The 23,853-nt window shown below is 44.8% G+C and overlaps 1 protein-coding gene across 1 annotated transcript in view; it reads right to left on the bottom strand.

The window, feature by feature from the left end:
- CCDC39 (coiled-coil domain containing 39) overlaps nt 1-23,853 on the bottom strand; it is a 57,181-nt gene that overhangs the window by 32,605 nt on the left and 723 nt on the right. The window contains exons 2-9 of the mRNA XM_044291363.1: nt 20,256-20,375; nt 17,622-17,768; nt 13,484-13,642; nt 13,250-13,342; nt 4,277-4,405; nt 2,010-2,201; nt 1,728-1,831; nt 17-149 (exon numbers count right to left, since the gene is read on the bottom strand). Of these exons, the coding sequence (XP_044147298.1) occupies nt 17-149; nt 1,728-1,831; nt 2,010-2,201; nt 4,277-4,405; nt 13,250-13,342; nt 13,484-13,642; nt 17,622-17,768; nt 20,256-20,375 (1,077 nt within the window). The remainder of the gene's footprint in view (nt 1-16; nt 150-1,727; nt 1,832-2,009; nt 2,202-4,276; nt 4,406-13,249; nt 13,343-13,483; nt 13,643-17,621; nt 17,769-20,255; nt 20,376-23,853) is intronic.

Here is a 23,853-nt window from a genome sequence, read left to right as displayed (position 1 = left end):
ATTGAAGTAAACTTACCTTTACTGTTTTCTCCTGCTCCCTCAGCATTTCCTCTATACGTTGGGCCCTTTCTTCTACGCTCAGAGCTGAGTTTGTCACAAGCTTCAATTTTTCACCCAAACCTTCATTACATTCTTTAGCCCAACCTAGTCTAAATATATGATATGAATATTATGCAATTGCTTCTCATCCACTGTGCCCTACTCGCTACTAATGAATATTGAAAATGTACTATTTTTCTAGACAAATCTTTGATTACTTTTTTCATACAGGTCATGACAGGTGTCATTATTGGCCTGTTTCTCACTGCAGAACTTCTTTTCCATTAGAAAGATATTTGCTCTCACCATGTAACTGTAAAATTATGGTTGTCTCTTCTGAATCACTGTCACAATGACTGATAGGTGTGGGTCCCACCTCTGGGACATGCACCTGTCTCCAGAACGGGATCTCTGAAGTGAGCAGAGAGCAGCCGCGCATGCATGGCCACCCTCCATTTATTTCTACGGGACTACTGAAAATAGCTGAGCGTTGGCTCCGTTATCTCCGGCAGTCCCATAGAAGTGAATAGAGGGGTGGCCAAATTTGAGTGGTGCACTCTCCATTCATTTCTTTGGGACTTCCAAAAATAGCTAAGTTCACTAGCTCGGCTATTTTCGGAACTCCCATACAATTGAAGGAGAGCATGCTGGGAAATCACTGTGCTCTCTCCTTCACTTTTGAGGGCCTGTTCTGGAGACAGGTGTGGGTCCAGAGGTGGAATCCACACCTACCTGACGTTTGTGACATATCCTAGCAATATGCCACCAATTTCTCAGATGAGACAATCCCTTTACGTGTTTTGCAGGACAAACTGGTTGAAACGGTGTCATAGATTAGATGCTCTATGAGACATTTACAGGATATCCTGAGGATTTTCAATAAATGTTTTAAATAAGAAAGCCATAGCAATCTGTGTTACTCCTAGTACAGAGCCTAAGGGATAGGTGCATGACAATGGGAGTCAAGGCAGAGAATACAAGCCATGGTCTGAACTAGACATAACACAGGAAACATTTGGTCCTTTTACTTACTTAAGCTCCAAAATACCCCCCAAACTAGTAGAAAAGGTGGGGTATAGTGTAAGTGACGCAGGGTCCAGTTATGTAGTTTTTATCTTCATACTCGCTTGCATTCAAATGCTGTAGTAAAATACAATGAGAGGACTCTTCTTGTAGTCCTCACAATTATGTGCATGAGTTTAGGAGTCCTCTCAATGCATTTTACTACTGTTTGTCGGAGCACAGCGTCAGAATGCAAGCGAGTATGAAAATAATATTTACATAATCAAACTGCGTCACTTACACCATACACCACTTACTCTAGTTAGGGGGGGCTTGTTTTGGAGCTGACAGGTTCCCTTTAAATTGGAACTTTTACATCCCCACATTTCCCCTTATACTAGTATTAGCCACACACAGTACGGCTGTGGGGGCCTGCTATATGTTATGTACAAATGTCTGATAGGTCGGGGGTGTCCGACCTCTGAAACTCCAATCTATGAGAAGAACAGGGGGTGGGGGGTTCCTAACCTGATTTTATCAATATGCACCACCATGACATCTAAACATGGATGACACATCCAGACTCTGTGTCATGACAACCTTTACTACATAACTTTCTGGATGTATTTGGTCTGTTAATGCAAAGACTAGAGCTAACTAATTCTTCATTAGAAAGTATACAGTACCTTTCATCCTTTTTCCGGACCTCTTTTTTAAGGTTGTTTACTTGAACCCGCATGACTTCTAATTCAGTAGCAGTCCTATCAACAGTCCCTTTAAGTGTATCCAGCTACGTATGAAGATAAATAACAACATGTTATATAAAAAATATTAAAAAAAGACTGCAGTTCTAAAGTAAACTCCTGACAGAGCCTCCAACGCAGATATGAATCTGACCAAGGTAGTAATTCATATGTGAAACAACTTGCGTGCTTTTGGCAATGAAGAACATTTACTTTCCGCCATACCTCATCTTGTAGTTGACTTCGAATGCTCTCTTGCTCCTGAAGGTCCTGCCTCAGTTTGGCAGCCTTTCTTTCTACCATGGAAATCTTCTTCTCATATTCCTTGTTATTCTCCATTTCGCTGTTCAGAAATTGGATTTTCTCTTTTATAATATTTTCTCTTTCTCGTAATTCTTGTTTCACCTTGGCCAATTGCTAAATTAAATGAAAGAATGTCTCATCACTCTTGTTGTGTGGTTTATGATCCACAGAAAAGAGAGGGAAGTTAAAAGGGGTATTTTCATCTTGGACATTATGGCAGATTAATAAAATATCCAATGAATGTCTGGGAACCTCTGGGACCGACAACTACCTCCAGAGCAGGGGCCCCCTAACACATGACCCCCATAGTGAGGCAGCTGCTGCGCGTGTGTGCGGCTCTCTCCACTCTAATATATTTGAGTAACGGTACTTTCACACTTGCGGCAGAGTGACCCGGCAACCTGCATGCAAACAGACAGCATTTGTAGACGGATCTGGATGCGGATCCGTCTTACAAATGCATTGCAAGAACGTATCCGTCTCTCCGTATGTCATCCGGATAAACGGATCCGTTATATATTTTTTTCACATTTTTACCGGTCTGCGCAGACTGGAAGGAAGGACGGAACCGGCATTGCGGTATTTTTAATCCGGCACTAATACATTTTAATGTCATTCCGGCAACTGATCCAGAATTTTCCTCCGTCCAAAACACCGTTCAGTGACTGAAGACATCCTGATGTATCCTGAACGGATTGCTCTCCATTCAGAATGCATGGGGATAAAACTGATCAGTTCTTTTCCGGTATAGAGCCCCTGTGACGGAACTCAATGCCGGAAAAGAAAAACGCTAGTGTGAAAATACCCTAAGGGAAAAAAATCTGAGAATGTTTGCCCACCTAATTTGCGTAGAAGTTAAAGGAGAACTCCGCTCTGCGTTCATCCATTTTACCATGTGACTCTGACTCATATGTCATTATGCATGTACTGGAAGTCAATCTCTTTTTGCATTCCTATGAAATTAGTCTTAGGCCTCATTCACACATCCGTGTCTGTGAAAATCTGTGAAAAGGTGGTCAGTGATGCATCAGTGAAGCTGCCCGTGAAGGATCAGTGTGTGGTCTGTGTGTCTGTTTTTTGCTGTCCGTGTGTCATCCGTGTTTCACGGACACCATGCAGCTGAAAAATAATTTTCAAAGCATCTCTTCCTAATGAACTGTGAAACACGGATTGCATCCGTGGTTTTCATGGACCCGTAGACTACAATAGGTGCGATGGATCCGTGAATATGGACAAGTGCTAAAAACACTGACACGCAGACCGTGCTAAAACACTGACGTCTGAATACACACATTAAAACAAAAGGAGACTTGTGCTGTCCATGGAGAACACGTCTGTGGAACACTGACGTGTGAATGAGGCTTTATAGGAAGGCGTATAGAGAGTCACTTCCAATCCAGACAAGGAAGCCTGTAAAAATCGAAGCTTTAAAGTCACATGGTACAACAAAGGAATAGATTTATTCCGATAAATCACAAATTAAGCGCTCAGTAAGAAAATTGAATCGCTGCTATTTACCTCATGTGGATTACAAATGGATGAATCACTAAAAAAATGTTTCCCCAAGTGCTTCTTTTATGGAGAATGCTAGACTGCTGCAGACATGTGTGATTCCCTCTCCATTTGTTAAGGGACCCCCATTCTGGACATAGATACATGTGGATTTTGAACCCACATCTATCAGACATTTATGGTGTAATATCTTTTAAAACCTAAAACTAACCATTTAAGAGGCGGCAATTTTGATGCAAGGAAGGTCAAGTATTGAAGTGTCCCTTCATCTATAAGGCCTCATGCACACGGCCGTTGCTTTGGTCCGCATCTGAGCCGCAGTTTTGGCGGCTTCGGATGCGGACCCATTCACTTCAATGGGGCCGCAAAAGGTGCGGACAGCACTCCGTGTGCTGTTCGCATCCGTTGCTCCGTTCCGTGGTCCACACAAAAAAATATATAACCTGTCCTATTCTTGTCCGCTCTTTGCGGACAAGAATAGGCAGTTATATTAAAGGCTGTCCGTGCCGTTCCGCAAATTGCAGAACGCACACGGACGCCATCCATGTTTTGTGGATCAGCGATTTGCGGACCGGAAAAAAAACACCCAACTGTCGTGTGCATGTAGCCTAAAGCCAACTGCCTCTTTGCATATCCCATATGTAGATCCTAAAATGACTGGTTTCATCTGTACTTACCAGTGTACACTGATCAATCTCTCTATCCCTTTTCTGCATCTGATCAATGGTGTTTTCCCACTGTTGGATCAGCTGTTGTCTCTCCGAGTGCGCTTTTCGAAAATCTTCAGCTGCTTTGTCCAGTTCAATCTGCAAGACAAATCCATGTATGATGTAGCTCATGCCAGATGTATTCAGAGAGAGGTCTAATTTATAGATAAAGAAGGATTTCTAATACCAGATGTTACATGGTAGTAAATGAAATAAGTATAGACCATTTGAAAACGAGGTACTACTAGGTACTATGAAACTAACCCTAGGGTACGGCCACACGTGGGGTAGCTCTGCAGCAGAAATACTTTTGGAAAATCTGCAGCATTTTACAGTAGCAGCAAAGTGGATGAGATTTAAACAGGCTGCAAAGAAAACCTGCAGCATATCGATTTCTACTGCAGATTTCCTACTTATACATACTGTAGAGCGGGTTCCTCAGCAAATCCATAGCAAAGTTGCAGCAAATGTATGTCCTGTTAGGCTTTCAAACCTAGAGAAGCTCAGCATATCTAAGTAATGATGTCCACTGGTCGCATCTTGAAAGGTCTGAGAATAGGAGACTAGGAGCAAAGTACTCCCTTTTTGTGGCTATCGGGATTGAAAGCAAGGCTTTAAGTCACAAGACTCAGACCTCTCGGTAGGTACAAATCTGATGATCTTTCTAAGCCATTGGAAACCTGAATGAGGCGCACTTAAACTGGGCCATTGAATCAGAATACATTCAGCATTATTTGCTTATCAATTTCTTCAAATATTTTTATGGCAATTAAAGTTTTGTTTTCTGATATAGAGCTCCAAATCCCCTACATACACATAGATTTGAAAAAGGGTGTTCTTTGTACCTGCAGCCACCACTAGAGGGAGCTTACACACTTTTACAGCAGGATGTTATACACTGAACCCATACCACTGGGGTCTGCTCGAGTTCTGCACTGAGCTGGCGTTTTAACCTTGTATCAGATGCCCTAGAAAAATCAATTGCATGTTGAGCAAGCAGCCATCTTGTTTAGTATTATACTAAGGGTACTTTCACACTTGTGTTTTTATTTTCCGGCACAGAGTTCCGTCCTAGGGGCTCTATACCGGAAAAGAACTGATCAGTTATATCCCCATGCATTCTGAATGGAGAGCAATCCGCTCAGGATGCATCAGAATGTCTTCAGTTCAGTCATTTTCACTGTTCAGGACGGAGATAAAACCGCAGCATGCTACGGTTTTATCTCCGGCCAAAAAAAACTGAAGACTTGCCGGAATGTATTAGTGCATTCAAAATATCAGAATGCCGGAACCGTCTTTCCTGTCTGCGCATGCGCAGACCGAAAAAAAGGTAGAAAAAATAAATGCCAGATCCATTTTGCCGGATGACACCAGAAAGATGGATCCGGCATCTCAATGCATTTTTCTGACTGATCAGTCTTACAAATGCCATCAGTTGGCATACGTTTTGCCGGATCCAGCAGGCAGTTCCGGCGACGGAAGTGCCTGTCGGATCCCTCTGCCGCCAGTGTGAAAGTAGCCTAAGTCCAAGAAATTTCTAAGTGTCAATTTTATGAGGATTATTCCCTTGTGGGTTATGGTACAATAAGTGTATATACACTACCGGAAAAGGAAGAAAGAACACCTGGAAATGTGAATGAGCTGAGCTTGGAATGACATACCACAAGAGGATATCCAGCATCTATATGACCATTACCTATGTTATACTCTATGTTATCTTCTACCTAACTTAGGCTGAGTTCACATCAGCGTTCAGCCTTTCCGTTCTCCTGCTCCGTTATAGGAGCAGGAGAACGGAAAAGACGGATTGGGCACATTAACTGAGGCGAACGCAGCCTACGGACCCCATTATAGTCCTTTAGGGGTCCATTAGGTTTACGCTCAGAAGATGACTTTGGAGCGGAGACGAAAGTACTGCATGCAGGACTTTTGTCTCCGCTCCAAAATCATCTTCTGAGCGTAAACCTAACGGACCCCATTATAGTCTATGGGGTCCGTAGGCTCCGCTCGGCTCAGTTTTGTGCCCAATCCGTCCTTTCCGTTCTCCTGCAGAACGGAAAGGCTGAACGCTGGTGTGAACGAAGCCTTAGTGGTATCTGCATTTTGTGTACAATTTTACTTTCTTTTATGTATGTTTTACTAAGCAGTTTTTCAATACAGATATATAAGTGTACATGGTATGTTTCTGTACGTGCGCCCTTTGTCACTGTAGGTTAGGGCACCTTGTATCAATAAGTGTGGCCTTTTTCAATGATATGTTGTAACTTTTATGCTCAGCGAATTGCATTTGAATTCAATAATAAAAGTATGCAATAACCTTATTGCAATGGTATGTTTTAAATCATAGGGGGCAGATTTTCAAATCCTAATTTCTAGACATAATAAAACTGCGCCAAATTTATCACATTGGCTGATGCTGGCGGATCTTTAGACTGTGTAGCTTGAGTTGACTCTACTACAATTCTGGCACAATATTGGTGTGAGGTGTTGCATCCACACAAAGCCTCCCTCTTTCCCGTGGAGCCTTGTGTCTAAGAATGTGGCACATGGATGTGCTCTAGGATCAAAGCAGCTACGTACATTAAAGGGAGTCTGTCACCACATTTTAGCATGTTAGACCGTTAAAATAGGGTTATGTGATCCAGCCAGAACATAAAAACGGTACCTTTGTGGTAGAAAACGAATTTATAAGATTATCTTCTGAGCCCTCTCAAGTGCCCAGGGCGGTCTCTCAATCTTCGGAGCCCCAGGCAGGCACCTCCTAAACGGCTGATAACTCCTCCCTCCGTGCGCCTCTGCCCGCCCGTTTACTCCCCTCCCCTGTCCCTTTCCACTGCCGCTGTGCGGTCCAAATCGTAGCGGGCGCATGCGCAATAGGTATTGCGATGCCCTGCCAGGAGCGGGCATCGCATTGCGTATGCGCCCGCTACGATTTGTACCGCACAGCCGCAGTGGAAAGGGACAGGGGAGGGGAGTAAACGGGCGGGCAGAGGCGCACGGAGGGAGGAGTTATTAGCCGTTTAGGAGGTGCCTGCCTGGGGCTCCGAGGATTGAGAGACCGCCCTGGGCACTTGAGAGGGCTCAGAACATAATCTTATAAGTTCATTTTCTGCAAATTGAAAAGTCCGTTTTCTACCACAAAGGTACCGTTTTTATGTTCTGGCTGGATCACATAACCCTATTTTAACGGTCTAACATGCTAAAATGTGGTGACAGACTCCCTTTAATAAAAAAACTACATTAAATAACTAAATGGGTTTACTAAAGGTAAGCGGACTCTCACTGGGTACACAGCACGTCTATTAACCCCTTAGGGACACAGCCTTTTTACACCTTAGGACCAGGCCATTTTTTGCAAATCTGACCAGTGTCACTTTAAGTGCTCATAACTTTAAAACGCTTTGACTTATCCAGGCCGTTCTGAGATTGTTTTTTTCGTCACATATTGTACTTCATGACACTGGTGAAATGAAGTCAAAAAAATATTTTTTTTTGCACCAAAAAATACCTAATTTAACAAATTTTTGGAAAAATTAGCAAATTTCAAAGTTTCAGTTTCTCTACTTCTGTAATACATAGTAATACCCCCAAAAATTGTGATGACTTTACATTCCCCATATGTCTACTTTATGTTTGAATTGTTTTGGGAATGATATTTTATTTTTTGGGGATGTTATAAGGCTTAGAAGTTTAGAAGCAAATCTTGAAATTTTTCAGCAATTTACAAAAACGACATATTTAGGGACCAGTTCAGGTCTGAAGTCACTTTGCGAGGCTTACATAATAGAAACCACCCAAAAATGACCCCATCTAAGAAACTACACCCCTCAAGGTATTCAAAACTGATTTTACATACGTTGTTAACCCTTTAGGTGTTGCACAAGAGTTATTGGCAAATGGGGATGAAATTGGAAAATTTCATTTTTTTGCCTTATTTTCCATTTTAACCCATGTTTTCTACTAACAAAGCAAGGGTTAACAGCCAAACAAGACTGTATCTTTATTACCCTGACTCTGCTGTTTACAGAAACACCCAATATGTGGCCGTACACTACTGTACGGCCACACAGCGGGGCGTAGAGTGAAAGGTGCGCCGTTTGGTTTTTGGAGGGCTGATTTTTATGGACCGGTTTATTTACACCGTGTCCTGTTTCAACCCCCCTGATGCACCCCTGGAGTCGAAACTCCCTAAAAGTGACCCCATTTTGGAAACTACGGGATAAGGTGGCATTTTTTGGGGGAGTATTTTTATGGTAAATATAATTTTTGGTTGCTCTATATTACATTTTTGTGAGGTAAGGTTACCAAAAATTGAAATTCTGATATTTCATCTCCATTTGCCATTAACTGTTGAGGAACACCTAAAGGGTTAATAAAGTTTGTATAATCATTTTTGAATACCTTGAGGGGTGTAGTTTCTTAGATGGGGTCAATTTTAGGGAGTTTTTACTCTAGGGGGGCATCAGGGGGGCTTCAAAAGGGATATGGTGTCAATAAAAAAGGCCATCAAAATCGGCCTTCCAGAAACCATGTCGGTCCTTTCCTTTTGCAGCCTCCCTTTTACGGATACAGCAGTTTACGACCACAAATGTGGCGTTTCTGTAAACTGCAGTATCAGGGTAATAAATTTTAACTTTTGTTTGGTTGTTAACCCTTGTTTTGTTACCGGAAAAAACGGACTGAAATGGAAAAGTGCCAAAAATAGCGGTTTTGGCACCGTTTTTTTGTTTTTTTTTTAACCGTGTTAATCTGGGTAGTTAGGTCATGGGATATTGTTATAGAGGAGATTCTTACGGACGCGGCAATATCTAATAAGTCTTTTTTTTACAATTATTTAGGTTTTTGACTATATTATCTTTTTTGATACAACTTTTTTTTTTGGGTATCTCTAAAGTCTAAGTGTCATTTTTTTATTTTCTTTTAGCCAATTATCTTATGTGGGGGCTCATTTTTTGCGGGATGAGCGGACGGTTTTATTGGCACTATTTTGGGGGCTATATGACTTTTTTATCGCTTGCTATTAAACTTTTTGTTATGTAAGGTGACAAAAAAAAAATTTTTTTGCACCTATTTTTTTTTTTTTTTTTTTACTGTGTTAATCTGGGGGGTTGGGTCATGGGGTATTTTTATAGAGGAGATTCTTACGGACGTGGCGATACCTAATAAGTCAACTTTTTTTTTACAATTATTTAGGTTTTAGACTATATTATCCTTTTTGATACCCTAAAAAAAATTTTTGTATCTCTAAAGTCTAAGAGTCATTTTCTATTTTTTTTTTTATCTGATTATCTTATGTGGGGGCTCATTTTTTGCGGGATGAGATGACGGTTTTATTGGCACTAATTTGGGGGCTATATGACTTTTTGATCGCTTGCTATTAAACTTTTTATTATGTAAGGTGACAAAAAAAACCTTTTTTTGCACCTTTTTTTTTTTTTCTGGACCGTGTTAATCTGGGGGGTTAGGTCATGGGGCATTTTTATAGAGGAGATTATTACAGACGCGGCAATACCTATGTCTACTTTTAATAAATTATTTTAGTTTTTTTGGGTGTCTCAAGTCTGAGAACCATTTTTTTTTATCCGATGTCAGTGCTAAATTGGGATATAAATTTAGTACTCCATGGAAGTGTGATACTCCCTGAAGCAACCGTCAATGCAGAGGCCCGGATGATCGGGGCATGTGTCGCACTGAGTAGTCGTGTTCTTCCGTATCCCCCTCCTGCGACACACTCTGCACTTTTTTTGGGTTCGTCCCTTCTTTCCAGTATGGGGGACCACACCTGGAAAGTGTTGGCCAGGGACGATCCGGGCGCCTACAGTTCCCGAGGTACTCCGGCCTGCTCTTTCCCGGTCCGAAAAGATCAGGGCCTTGAGGACTGCCTCATAGAACTGGAGGAATGTCCCTGTGCTGCCAGCGCTTCGGGATAGTACAAAAGAGTTGTACATGGCAACCTGTACCAAGTAGACCGCAACTTTTTTGTACCATGCCCGGGTTTTGCGCATGGCGTTATATGGCTTGAGGACTTGATCCGAGAGATCAACTCCTCCCATATACCGATTGTAGGCGACGATACAATCGGGCTTGAGGACCGTTGCCGCGGTACCTCGCACAGGGACAGGGGTGATGCCGTTACCATGAATTGTGGACAGCATAAGGACATCCCTCTTGTCCTTATACCTGACCAGCAACAGGTTTCCAGTGGTAAGGGCACGGGTCTCACCCCTGGGGATAGGTACCTGGAGGGGGTGGGCAGGGAGGCCGCGTTGATTTTTCCGCACGGTCCCACAAGCGGACGTGGATCTGGCGGCAAGGGACTGGAACAAGGGGATACTGGTATAAAAGTTATCCACGTACAAGTGGTAACCCTTATCCAGCAGTGGGTGCATAAGGTCCCACACAAGTTTCCCGGTAACACCCAGAGTGGGGGGACATTCTGGGGGTTGAATCCGGGAATCTCGCCCCTCGTATACACGAAATTTGTAAGTGTACCCTGAGGTACTCTCACAAATTTTGTATAGCTTCACGCCATACCTCGCCCGCTTGGAAGGCACATACTGGCGGAAAATGAGTCTCCCCTTGAACGCAATGAGAGACTCATCAACCACGACCTCCCTTCCAGGTACATAGGCCTCCATGAATTTGGCCCCAAAGTGATCGATGACCGGCCGTATCTTGTACAGACGGTCATGGGCAGGATCACCTCGGGGTGGACATGCTTCATTATCGGAATAATGCAGACATTTCCTGATGGCCTCAAACCGGGAGCGTGTCATAACCGTACTGTAAAGTGGGGTCTGATATAGGACGTCCCCACTCCAGTACAGCCTGGCACTGGGTTTCTTGACCAGGCCCATATGCAGCACGAGGCCCCAAAATGTCCTCATTTCAGCTGCACTGACCGGCGTCCAGCCACCGGGCCTGGCCAAAAAGGAGCCCGGGTGTTGAGCGACGAACTGTTGGGCGTACAGATTCGTCTGCTCCACCATCAGATTTACCAGTGGGTCACTGAAAAAATGACAAAAAAAGTCATATTCAGTGTAGCCCACTGTGGAAATCTGGATTCCTGATTGGCCTACGAAATCAGGAATCACGGGCTCGTATCGCTCTGGGCTACACCAGACAAGTTCACCGGCAGGGTGCTCCGGTGGATTTAACTGGTGGGCCGGGAAACCAGTACGAGCCCCAGAGCTGCTCGTACTAGTGTGGGCCACAGGGTCCCTAACATGGCGGTCCCCTTGCTCCGCCTGGCGGCGTCTCCGCCGCCTTGGGGGCTCATCATCATCGCTAGATGATGAGGAGGATGCGGATGACAACAGGAATGTGGGGTCATCCTCATCCTCACTGGGACTCTCGGACTCGGAGGCAAGCTGGGCGTATGCCTCCTCGGCCGAGAACGTCCGGCGGGCCATAGGGGAGTGTGTGTCTGCGTGTATATGTGCGTGTGTGTAACTCTTTATTTGGTGTGCGTGTGTGAGGGGGCACGGGTGTTCACGAACTCACCCTAAAACTAACAGAAAAAAATAAATAAAACTAACTAAAAAAAGGGCAAAAAAGTGAGGAAAAAAAATTCAAAACTGCTGATCAACCGTCCGAAGTTGATCAGCGGTGGGGTGTGCGATGTGCTAACAGTGGCCGGACGCTAAGTGCCGGTCACAGTCAGCGAACTCAAAAAAAAAAAAAAAAGCACCCCAAAAAAGGTGGGGGGGGGGGGGGGGCGCAAGTGGCAGGGGGAGGGGGGCAAGTGGCAGCACCCCTGGGGGGTCTAGGGTCACACAGCTGTGCTGTGGACCCCAGACACCCTAACTGGGGTGATGCAATAAAAAGTCAAAAAAACTACCTTTCCCTTTTTTTTCCCTGCCTATCCCAAACTTTCCCTAGCTGTCCCTATGTACCTGATGGGGGGTGCTGGGGGCACAGATCGGGTCCTGGGGGCACAGATCAGGGGTGCTGGCAGCGATGGTGGACACGTGCAGGCAGCTCCTCTCTCCTCCGGCGCTGGAACACAAAAGGAGGAGGAGAGGGGCGCCTGCCTCTTTTGAATCTGCCACCGGACCGCCCCCTGACCAATCAGAAAGCGATCCTGAGTGGTGATGTCACCATCACCACTCAGGATCGCTGGATGGTGATTGGTGGAGTGAAATCACACCACCATCACCATCCTGTTCCGGGTTATCGGGTCTTCAGAGACCCGAATAACCCGGAAACGCAGAAAACCGCAGGTCTGAATTGACCTGCGGTTTTCTGCGATCGCATACATGGGGGGGTCACCGGACCCCCCGACGCATTTGCCCCAAGTGCCTGCTCAATGATTTGAGCAGGCACGGGGTTCCGATCGCCGCCGGCCGCGCGGCGGTGATTGAAAATGCACAGGGCGTACATGTACGCCCTGTGTCCTTAAGTACCAGGGCACAAGGGCGTACCTGTACGCCCTGTGTCCTTAAGGGGTTAAAGGGGTTATCCCATCTTAGACAATGGGGGCATATCGCAAGGATATGCCCCCATTGTCCGATAGGTGCGGGTCCCACCGCTGGGACCCGCACCTACAACGAGAACGGAGCCGGGGAGAGTTGTGGCTGGAGGACCCTGGGTTTCCCAGGGTCCGACCACCACCAGGCACAGCTCCCCGTCTCTCCCATTGAAGTGAATGGAAGCACACCGCACATGCGCGGCCAACGCTCCCATTCATTTCTATGGGGCCGACGGAAATAGCCGGGCCAGCGCTCTGCTATTTTCGGCGGCTCCATAGAAATGAACGGAGGGCGGCTGCGCATGAGCAGTGCGCCCTCCTCCACTTTCTCTGCTCCGTTCTCCTTGTAGGTGCGGGTCCCAGCGGTGGGACCCGCACCTATCAGACAATGGGGGCATATCCTTGCGATATGCCCCCATTGTCTAAGATGGGATAACCCCTGAAATCAGAGAAATACATGTAAAAATAAATACCTGTGTAGTGATAGTCTCTGTCAACTCATTATCCAAAAGTTTACGTTTGTGGTTGGACTCCACAGTCAACCGTTCAATCTGCAGGGACATAACCTATAGGAAGAAATACAAATTGCATTATAGATACATTTCTAACATCTGAATGGGTTTAGATGGGCCAGGTCCCAACCAGTCAGAAAGTGATGGCACATCCTAGTGAACAAAACCCTTTTTAAATCATATAAATGTACTAACTTTAATTTTTCCTTCATCCTTCTGTGAGTATTTCTGAATGGCGACAGTGTCTTCATCTTTACGAGCAGATTCTTCAAGCCAGGCCTCTAGAGCTTGCTGGTCCCAATTCAGTTGACATTTCAAGTTCTCTAGTTTTTGTGTAGCCTTGAATATGTTATTCTAAATAAAATAAAAAGATGCAGTCAATAAATGTGTGGAATTTAACAATCTTGAGCCCTGATTCTTTATTGCACAGGTTAATCCAGATGTATCCAATTAACTCTTTACTACAACAATTGAAATGTAGTTCTGGGGGCCTCCGATTTCTCTTGATCATCTTTGTGATGTTTCTACACCTTGCCTGGAGTCCTCCTGTGGTAAATTCAGTTGACTGGACAGGATTTGGACCCTGTCTATACAAGGTCTCACAGCTGACAATACATGTCTGAGCAAAAACTTGACCATGAGGAGGAAAGAACTGCCCATAGAGCTCAGAGACTGGATTGTGTGAAGGTGCATGTCTGGTGAAGGGTACAAAAGTTTTCTGCTGCACTGAAAGTTCTCAAGAGCACAGAGGCTTCCATAATTGTTAAATGGAAGACTTTTGGGACAACAAGGACTCTTCCTAGGGCTGGCTGTCCCACCAAGCTCAGTTAGGCTACTTTCACACTTGCGCTTGATCGGATCCGTTCTGAACGGATCCGATCATATTAATGCAGACGGAGGCTCCGTTCAGTACGGATCCGTCTGCATTAATAACTTAGAAAAATTTCTAAGTGCGCAAGATGCCTGAGCGGATCCGTTCAGACTTTCAATGTAAAGTCAATGGGGGACAGATCTGCTTGAAGATTGAGCCATATGGTGACATCTTCAAGCGGATCCGTTCCCATTGACTTACATTATAAGTCTGAACGGATCCGCACGCCTCCGCACGGCCAGGCGGACACTCGAACGCTGCAAGCAGCGTTCAGCTGTCCGCCTGGCCGTGCGGAGGCGAGCGGAGCGGAGGCTGAACGCCGCCAGACTGATGCAGTCTGAGCGGATCCGCATCCATTCAGACTGCATCAGGGCTGGACGGAAGCGTTCTGCTCCGCTCGTGAGCCCCTTCAAACGGAGCTCACGAGCGGAAAGCACAACGCTAGTGTGAAAGTAGCCTAATTTGGGGGATAAGGTGCCTTGGTAAGAGAGGTGACCAAGAACCCAATGGTCAACCGGGCTGAATAGTTATGTAAATGCAATATTTAATTTTTTCCTTTTTAATAAATTTGCAAAGATATTGAACATTCTGTTTTTACTTTGTCATTATGGGTTCAGTGCAGAATTATGGGAGAAAACTCAATGTTTTTTTACTTTAGCACAAGGCCACAACATAACTAAATTAGAAAAAGTGAAAGGGTCTGGAGACTTTTTAAATCCATGTCTTAGTAGGATGATAAAAAGTCTAAGGCCCCTTTCACACGGGCGAGTATTCTGCGCGGATACGATGCGCGAGTTGAACGCATTGCACCCACACTGAAAACCGACCCATTCATTTCTATGGGGCTGTTCACATGAGCGGTGATTTTCACGCATCACTTATGCGTTACGTTAAAAAAACGCACAAAATAGAGCATGCTGCGATTTTCACGCAACGCAGGCCCCATAGAAATGAATGGGGTTGAGTGAAAATCGCAAGCATCCGCAAGCAAGTGCGGATGCGGTGCGATTTTCATGCACGGTTGCTAGGAGATGATCGGGATGGAGACCCGATCATTATTATTTTCCCTTATAACATGGTTATAAGGGAAAATAATAGCATTCTGAATATAGAATGCATAGTAAAATAGCGCTGGAGGGGTTAAAAAAAATAAAAAAATAATTTAACTCAATTTAGTCCACCTGGTCGCACTGCCCGGCATCTCGTCTGTCTCCTTTGCTGAACAGGACCTGTGGTGACGTCACTCCGGTCATCACATGATCTTTTACACTGGTGATGGATCATGTGATGGATCATGTGATGACCGGAGTGATGTCACCACAGGTCCTGTTCCTGAAATGAATGCTCACCACAGGTCCTGTTCAGCAAAGGAGACAGAAGAGATGCCGAGCTACGCGATCAAATGGACTAAGGCGAGTTAAAATTTATTTTTTATTTTTAACCCCTCCAGCGCTATTTTTCTATGCATTCTGTATTCAGAATGCTATTATTTTCTCTTATAACCATGTTATAAGGGAAAATAATACAATCTACAGAACACCGATCCCAAGCCTGAACTTCTGTTAAAAAGTTCGGGTTTGGGTACCAAACATGCGCGATTTTTCTAACGCGAGTGCAAAACGCATTACAATGTTTTGCACTCGCGCTGTTCCCGCAACGCCCGTCTGAAAGAGGCCTAAGGGTGCATTTACACCAACAGATTATCTGACCATTTTCTGCCCGATCAGACCAATAGTTGGAGTGTATAACAAAATATCTGTGTGTAATCAGAAAATCTATATAAAATGTATCTGCCCACTCGCGCTACCGTGGCCACTTGACACTCCTCACCCGTAAGGGAATCGCTGCTAGGTTCCCAAACACAGTCTGCTGCTTGGACTGGTGAAATCTGAACACACGTATATAAAAGGAGTCTGGTTTCTGAAACAACCAGAGTGGGAACCTGCGCTGATTACGGTGTAGTCAAGGGTTTAGAGAAACAAATAAAAAGTTGTATGGATTGGTACCTTATAGGAGAGCGATCCATGCGTGGAAGATCCTCCTTGTTATTGCAGGGAAGCTGGTGTCCGGATGGCTTCTGGTTCAACCTTCTAGCGTGAGTGATGCTCCGGCCGGCAGCAAATCACTCGTGCGAGGGAACCACCAGTTTGAAGTCCGGGAATTTTGGAGTGTGACGTCACCGCACTCTGATGAAGGAGCCCGACTGGCTCAGAAACGCGTTGAATAGTTTTTGTCCCCTGAAGGCATCCATACAGAGTGCGGTAACGTCACACGACGAAATTCCCAGACTTCAAACTGGTGGTTCCCTCGCACGAGTAATTTGCTGCCGGCCGGAGCATCATTCACGCTAGAAGGTTGAACCAGAAGCCATCCGGACACCAGCTTCCCTGCAATAACAAGGAGGATCTTCCACGCATAGATCGCTCTCCTATAAGGTACCAATCCATACAACTTTTTATTTGTTTCTCTAAACCCTTGACTACACCGTAATCAGCGCAGGTTCCCACTCTGGTTGTTTCAGAAACCAGACTCCTTTTATATACACGTGTAATCAGAAAATCTGTCGGATAATCTGTTGGTGCAAATGCACCCTAAGTTTAGCCCCAGCCTTAAAGTGGAAATCAGCCCTGAAAACGGTTGTCATAATCAGAGCTGTCCTTGGTCTAGTTAGAACCAGCCGTTCCAGTGATCACGTCTGCTTAGACCAATGAAGCCTAGTAGTACCTCTTACTCTATTGTATACACAATTGAGCGCTGTGCATATACAAACAGTCTACCGGGTGCTCTTACCGGATGCTTGGCTGTCAAAGACAGCAGACACTTCACCGGCAGCTGAACAATTATTATGTATCTGCTATTCTAGAAAATAATAGGGCCTAATGGATGCTGGGTTATGAGTAGGGATGAGCGAACTTGTGTTTTCAAGTTCGGCGTACAGGTTCGAGTTATCAAAGAATCTCGTTATGGATTCCGCTACTATGGACCATAACGGAATTCTATGATGGCATGCACCACGGAAGCCTTTAAGAGGCATTCTGTATTGCATTCCATCATCATAGAAGTCTATGCTGGCCATAACGGGATCTTTCATAACCCGAACCTGTACGCCAAACTTATAAACTGATAAAAGTGTATATAAAATGTATTTTTTTTTTTTTACTAGTAATGGGACCGCACCACATATGAGCAGCTCACACAGCGGTCCCATTACTAGTTCAATATGTCATGAGGAAGGACCGATATTCATTTGTGGTCTGAAACGCGTAACCGAACAATTCCTGTTTCTGTCGAAGATTTTATGCCGCAATAAAGCTACTAATTTTTTCCACCATTCTTGAGCTGGATTTTCCTATAATTTTCGTAAATACAATGTCTGTATCTAAAGAAAACACCTTTACATCGGCATTACCTTGAATACATAATCATGTGAAAAGAAAAATTAAATCTGCACATAATTCTTACTTCTTGACTATTTTTCTTTTCTCTCAAGGACACCAGCTCATTTTCAAGACGATGGATTTCTTGCTTAAGACGCCCAATTTCCCTTTCAGTGAGAGTCTTAAAGTGTTCTTCACTTTCAATTTCTTTTTCTCTAGCCCTACAAAGAGACTGTAAGAAGAGTTACAATAAAGGCACCTGTCTGTGTTATTGGGCATATACAAAACATTCTGCAATAAAAAACACAATAAAAAGAAAAAGTGCGTTTAGCTTCAATGTTTCCTCAATGTTCATTGCTACCTACAATTCACAAAGCAGGTCTGCTGTTACTGCTCACATAAGGCTTCAACATTTCTAAAATCTAAGTGGAAAGGGATGATTTCAATTGCATACATAAGGATTTAGAGGAAATGTGTCACCAAAAATTTCCTCTGCCAGTTGAAACCAGATAGTAACACACATTCTTTTTTCTAATCAGTTTTTAATTTCTGATTACAGATTTTTTTAATTTTATTTCTTATACACCATTATGGGGGCGGCCATCTTGCCTGAGCTGTTCTTAACAGCATTTCCAAAGTATGAAGAAATAGGGTTGTCACGATACCAAAATTTTTATTCGATTTCGATACCATAAAAAAGTACCATAAATGCGTGCATTCCGCATTTTATGGAACGTCCGGCCCATAATCGAACAGTCCTATCCTATATTTTGGGCGGACAAGGTGACTAAAAAATGCAGAATCGCGCATTTTATTTATTTTTTCCTGTTATGGCGTTTACTGCATAGGAGATGTTTTTTATATTTTAATAGTTTGGAGTTTTTAGACGTGACGATATGTAATATTTTATTTATTTATTGTTTATATATTTTATATGTAAAATTGGGAAAGGGGGTGATTTATACTTAATATATATATATTTTTTTTTACTTTTTATTTAATAACTATTTCCCCCCCTTAGGGGCACGAACCTAGGATCTTTTAATCCCTTGCCCTATTCACCCTGATAGAGCACTATTAGGGTCATTAGGACTTCACACAGTCCCTGCTGCCCTGGGCTTTGTGCAGACAGCAGCAGGGAGCCGACTATGTCAGCCAGGGCTTCAATGTAGTGTACTGGCTGCCATGGTAACTGATCAGAGCCCCAGGATTACACTGCTGGGGCTCCCATCGGAACTGCCACTGCCACCAATGAGGAGGAGGGGAGAGGACCCTATGGCCACTGCCACCAACGACTTTAATACTGAGGGTTGGAGGGGCGCACTGCGCCACCAATGTTTTTAATACTGGGGGGGGAGGGCGCACTATGCCACCAATGAAGATAACTGCAGCCGACACCCCCCTCCTGTATTTGTATTAACGGTTTAGTTAACTTTATTGGTGGCGCAGTGGCCACAGCCCCTCCCCTCCTCTTCCCCTCTCACTTGTCATTGGCGGCAGCAGCGGCACAGGGGGGAGGAAGAGACTGCTTTCGTCTCCCCTGTGTTGCTGAGGAGAAAATGGCGCATGCAGAGAGTAGCGCGCTCCATGTTCTCCGATACTAGGCACCGCAGTAGCGCAGCCTAGTATTGGTAAAAGGCAAATCCCGGTATCGAATCGATACTGGTACAAAAGTATCGATTGGGTATCGATAATTCGATACCTATTGCAACCCTATTAAGAAAATTGCTTTACAGCAGCCCCATGGGCCACAGACACAATGGTCAGGAGAGGACCTCATTGACACCTATGGGAGAGTTTTCTAGGCATGGTCTGTGACCTGTGCAGAGGTCATTGTACAAGGAAAGACTAGAGAAGCGGAGACAATCGCCTATTGTGAATGGTGGATCCTGTCTTATCTATACACAGAGGTGATATCATTACAGGCAGAGTTAGAATAATATATAACTTCAGTAAATTGATCTGTACAGACCAAGAAGTGGTGCCAATTATTAGGCATAGTGTGAAAGGATTTTAAGGTTTGGGCATGGAAAATTAAAAATAACATTTATATGTTAAACATAAAAATGTGATTTAGACAAAAGGTCATTTTCTGATGATACATTCCCTTTAAAGGGACCCTGCAAAACTGCTGACAGCTCTAAATAGGAGATAGGGAAATCTGCAGGAAGCTCTCCACAACCTCTCCCTACTGCTCTTGAGGAACAGCTGGAGTGAGATTCTGGATGGAAGCTAGCGTGGTCACTGAAGAGAAGGGGGTGGATGTTGTGCGTGTACTGAAACAGGTGGAGTGCACTTCCGATAGCGGCATGTGACAGATTAAAATGTCTCCTCGGTGATGCAGATACTAAAAACATACACAAAGGTCTAATAGGCTTCCATCTCTAGGTCACAACTGTTGACTCTCTTTAAAGTAGAGCAGCAAAATCTGTCTACGAGATGGGGAGTTGGTCAGAATGCAAGGGGGTTGGTCATGGTCGCGGCCTGCATCAGGGGCAGTGCAGGGATCCGGAGTGATGCGGGTGCGGGGTAAGTAGGATCTATAGGAGGGGCCCAGGCATTGGGGGGGCATTTTTAGAATTGGATAACCCCTTTAACTATGATGCGACAAGGGGCTTGATCCAGATTTCAGAAAGTTAGGGTAGATCATGGCAATATTCGATAACATTAGAAGGTGGGAATGTCCCTTTGTGTTCCAGATAATAACATTGCCCATTACCTGTGTATAGTTCAGCTCTTGTCTGACATTTTTAAGATGGTCAGCCATTGCTTGAATACGATCTTCCATTTCTTTTATCAGGTTTGACAAATTTGTCTTCTCCTTCTGTTTCCTTTGTAACTAAAAAAAAAAGAGATACGATAGTATTGTGACTGCACTGCAGTACATTTGTTTTTTTGCTTCAGTAGTCACATTGGAGCTAACAGGTAAGATAGGTAGCGGTATATAGAATTCCTTTATGTCCCTCACCCCATTTCAAGCTGAAAAAAAGATGCATCAGTTGGGTTATGTGGGCCGGTCCTACGGTTTCATAAGGCCGATACGGATTGTGTCACTTTTTTATGCAATTGCGGTCAGTGTGTGCGTTTTTTCCGTCCAGATTGCGTGCATTTTTAACGCGCATGAAGAAAAACTGAAGAATAACAATTTACATCTCCTAGTAACCATCAGTGAAAACTGCATCAGTATTGCATTCAGATGCCGTCCTTTTTTCACGTAAGCTCCATTTACCTCTATAGAGCCAGAGCTACGTGAAAAATGCACAATATAGAACATAAAGCAAATTTTCCAGAACACAAACTGCCCCAGCCTCTCCGCTTTTACAGGACCAGGCATTAGGATATTGCAGAAAGAGCAGAGCCTCTAGGTGTAACGGCAACGCCCCCGTTGCTCCTAGAGGCTCATTTGCATATATTAAAACGTCATTTTTCTCAGTCATGCGGGCATATATGAACATGGGACCAACACAGATGCCTTCAGCTGCCAAGTGCACATGTAACAGGTCAGCCAATGTCATAGGTACAAAACTGCTGACAGATGCCTTTTAACTGTGAAATGTGCAGTAAAGGAGAGTTTTCTTTTAAGTCTGCATGTCTTGGTACACTGGGCTTCAACCACACACAACTGATGCTTCATTGGGCATTGTTAAAGGGGTTGTGCCACAAACAATATTGAACATTTATCAAACCAGTACCTGGGTCTGAATACTTTTGTAATTTGCAGGAAATTTTGTATACCTACCGAGCTATTCAATGAGATGTAGCTGTAGAGCAACACCTTCTGTTTGCTTTTATCTATATTTCTCCATCTACCTGGTCGCACACGCTCAGTTTATACCTTCAACCATATGTTCTGCTTGAAGTTGTGGCAGTTAGATGGAGAGAGCTGCAGCAGACAAGACACGCCCCCTGAGCTGTGATATGGAGAGAGTTCAGCAGACAGGGCACGCTCCCTGAGCTGTGATATGGAGAGAGCTGCATCTGACAAGAGACGCCCCCTGAGATGTGATATGGAGAGCGCTGCATCTGACGAGACACACTCCCTGAGCTGTGATATGGAGAGAGCTGCATCTGACGAGACACACTCCCTGAGCTGTGATATGGAGAGAGCTGCATCTGACAAGACACACCCCCTGAGCTGTGCTATGGACAGAGCTTCAGCAGACAGGGCATGCCTCCTGAGCTGTGATATGGAGAGAGCTGCATCTGACGAGACACACCCCCTGAGCTGTGATATGGAGAGAGCTGCATCTGACAAGACACACCCCCTGAGCTGTGCTATGGACAGAGCTTCAGCAGACAGGGCACGCCTCCTGAGCTGTGATATGGAGAGAGCTGCTTCTGACAAGACGCCCCCTGAGCTGTGATATGGAGAGAGCTGCATCAGACAAGACACGCCCCCTGAGCTGTGATATGGAGAGAGCTTCAGCAGACAGGGCACGCCCCCTGAGCTGTGATATAGAGAGAGCTGCAGCAGACAGGGCCTGCCTCCTGAGAAAGGGCACGCCCCCTGAAATAAATCTAGCAGAACAAGTGGAGCAATGAATTGTGTGATCTCTGGTTTTATGTGAGGTACAGGTGTGCTTCTGGCTATGTTATGTACTATAAGATATCTGATTTTCATTTTTTTACATCTATAATGGCATAACCCATTTAAAAGGGTTTTCCGGGAGTTTTATACTGAGGACCTATCCTCAGTATAGTAGGTATATATAGAAAATCCGCAGCACTCTTCCAGTAGTGAAAAAAAATCTGGTCTTTAATTTAAACCAGCAGCATAATACAGCTGTAAGAGTGCTGCGGATTTTCTATATATACACCTACTTCACAATGGGACCCATGGCCAGGATCCCTATCTGCGAGCACCATCTCCCTTCTTAATGGTATTTCTTATTCCCATGCAGGGATGTGTAGTGCTGCTTATCATTCAATTTCCTATCCTCAGGATAGGTCATCAGTATCTGATCAGCGGGGGTCCAACAACTGGGACCCCGCCGATCAGCTGTTTGAGAAGGCGGCTGCGCTCACAGCAGTGCCACTGCCTTCTCCCAGCAAACAAAGCACAGCGCCATACATTGTATAGTGGCTGTACTTGGTATTGCAGCTCAGCCCCATTTACTTCTATGGAGCGGAGCGGAGCTGCGCTTAGGCCACGTGACCGATAAACGTGAAGTCACATGGCCTAGGGAAATCTGGAGAAGGCCACAGTGATACAGAGAGCGCTGCTCCCTTCTCAAACAGCTGATCGGCAGGGGGCCCAGGTGTCGGACCCCACTGATCAGGTACAGATGACCTATCCAGAAAACATGTCATCAGTGTAAAATTCACGGAAAACCCCTTTAATAATTTGTTTGCAAATTGCATATACCATTGAAATCAATGGTACAGTCTCCACCAAAATCTGCTATGCAGCCTGTCTGATGGGGGTTAGAGTCCTGTGGATTATAATCAAGAGACTTCATGGAGTGAGATTTAGGGCTCATGCACACAAATGTATTTTTTGTCCTCATACGATCCGCATTTTTTGCAGGTTGGAAGCGGACCCATCTACTTCAATGTCCACATCCGTATGTCCAATCCGCGGCCCAGGAAAAAAATAGAACATGTCCTATTCTTGTCCGTTTTACAAGGACAAGAATAGGACAGTTCTATAGAGAGCAGGACGTTCCGTTCCGCAAAACACACTCGGCCGGTATCCATGTCTTGCGGATTTGCAATTTGCGAACCGCAAAATGGCAACAGCTGAGTGCATGAACCCTAAGCGGCTTAAGCCTCGTTCACCAGACCGCATGGTCACTGTGCCCATGCTGTGGACCGCAAATAGCGATCCGCAATGCATGGGCACCAGCCGTGTGAACTCCGTGCTGAGGTGCGGACCCATTGACTTGAATGCGCCAGCGATCCACACTGACCCGAATGCCCACGGAAGAGCTTCCAAGTGTTTCAGTGGGATTCCGAACTGTGCCTCTGCAAAACATAGGACGTGTCCTGCTGTTTGCGGTCCGTAACACGGGCACCACGGCCATACGGTCGTGTGAATGGGCCCTTCTTTTTGCCACTTACACAACAGATTTTAGGGTGGAAGCAAGTGATACCGTAGACGTGCTGCATTGGGAGCAAGAAACGTCGGCAAAGGAGAACTCTCCACAATAATTGGGCGACCCCCACTTTCCCCCTTATGTTCCTAGCTCATTCGCTCCAGATCTCCAGCCAGATAATGCAGGTTATGGTCAACCAATATGGTCACTGGTCATTACCATAGTGATGAATGGACAACTCTTCTGATAAGAAACACTGTGGACCACTGGGGTCATAGTGTG

Source organism: Bufo gargarizans, chromosome 4 (assembly GCF_014858855.1).
Source record: "Bufo gargarizans isolate SCDJY-AF-19 chromosome 4, ASM1485885v1, whole genome shotgun sequence".
Lineage (NCBI taxonomy): Eukaryota > Metazoa > Chordata > Amphibia > Anura > Bufonidae > Bufo > Bufo gargarizans.
Note: the sequence above shows the minus strand (reverse complement) of the source record. Positions and strands in the feature narration are given on the sequence as shown.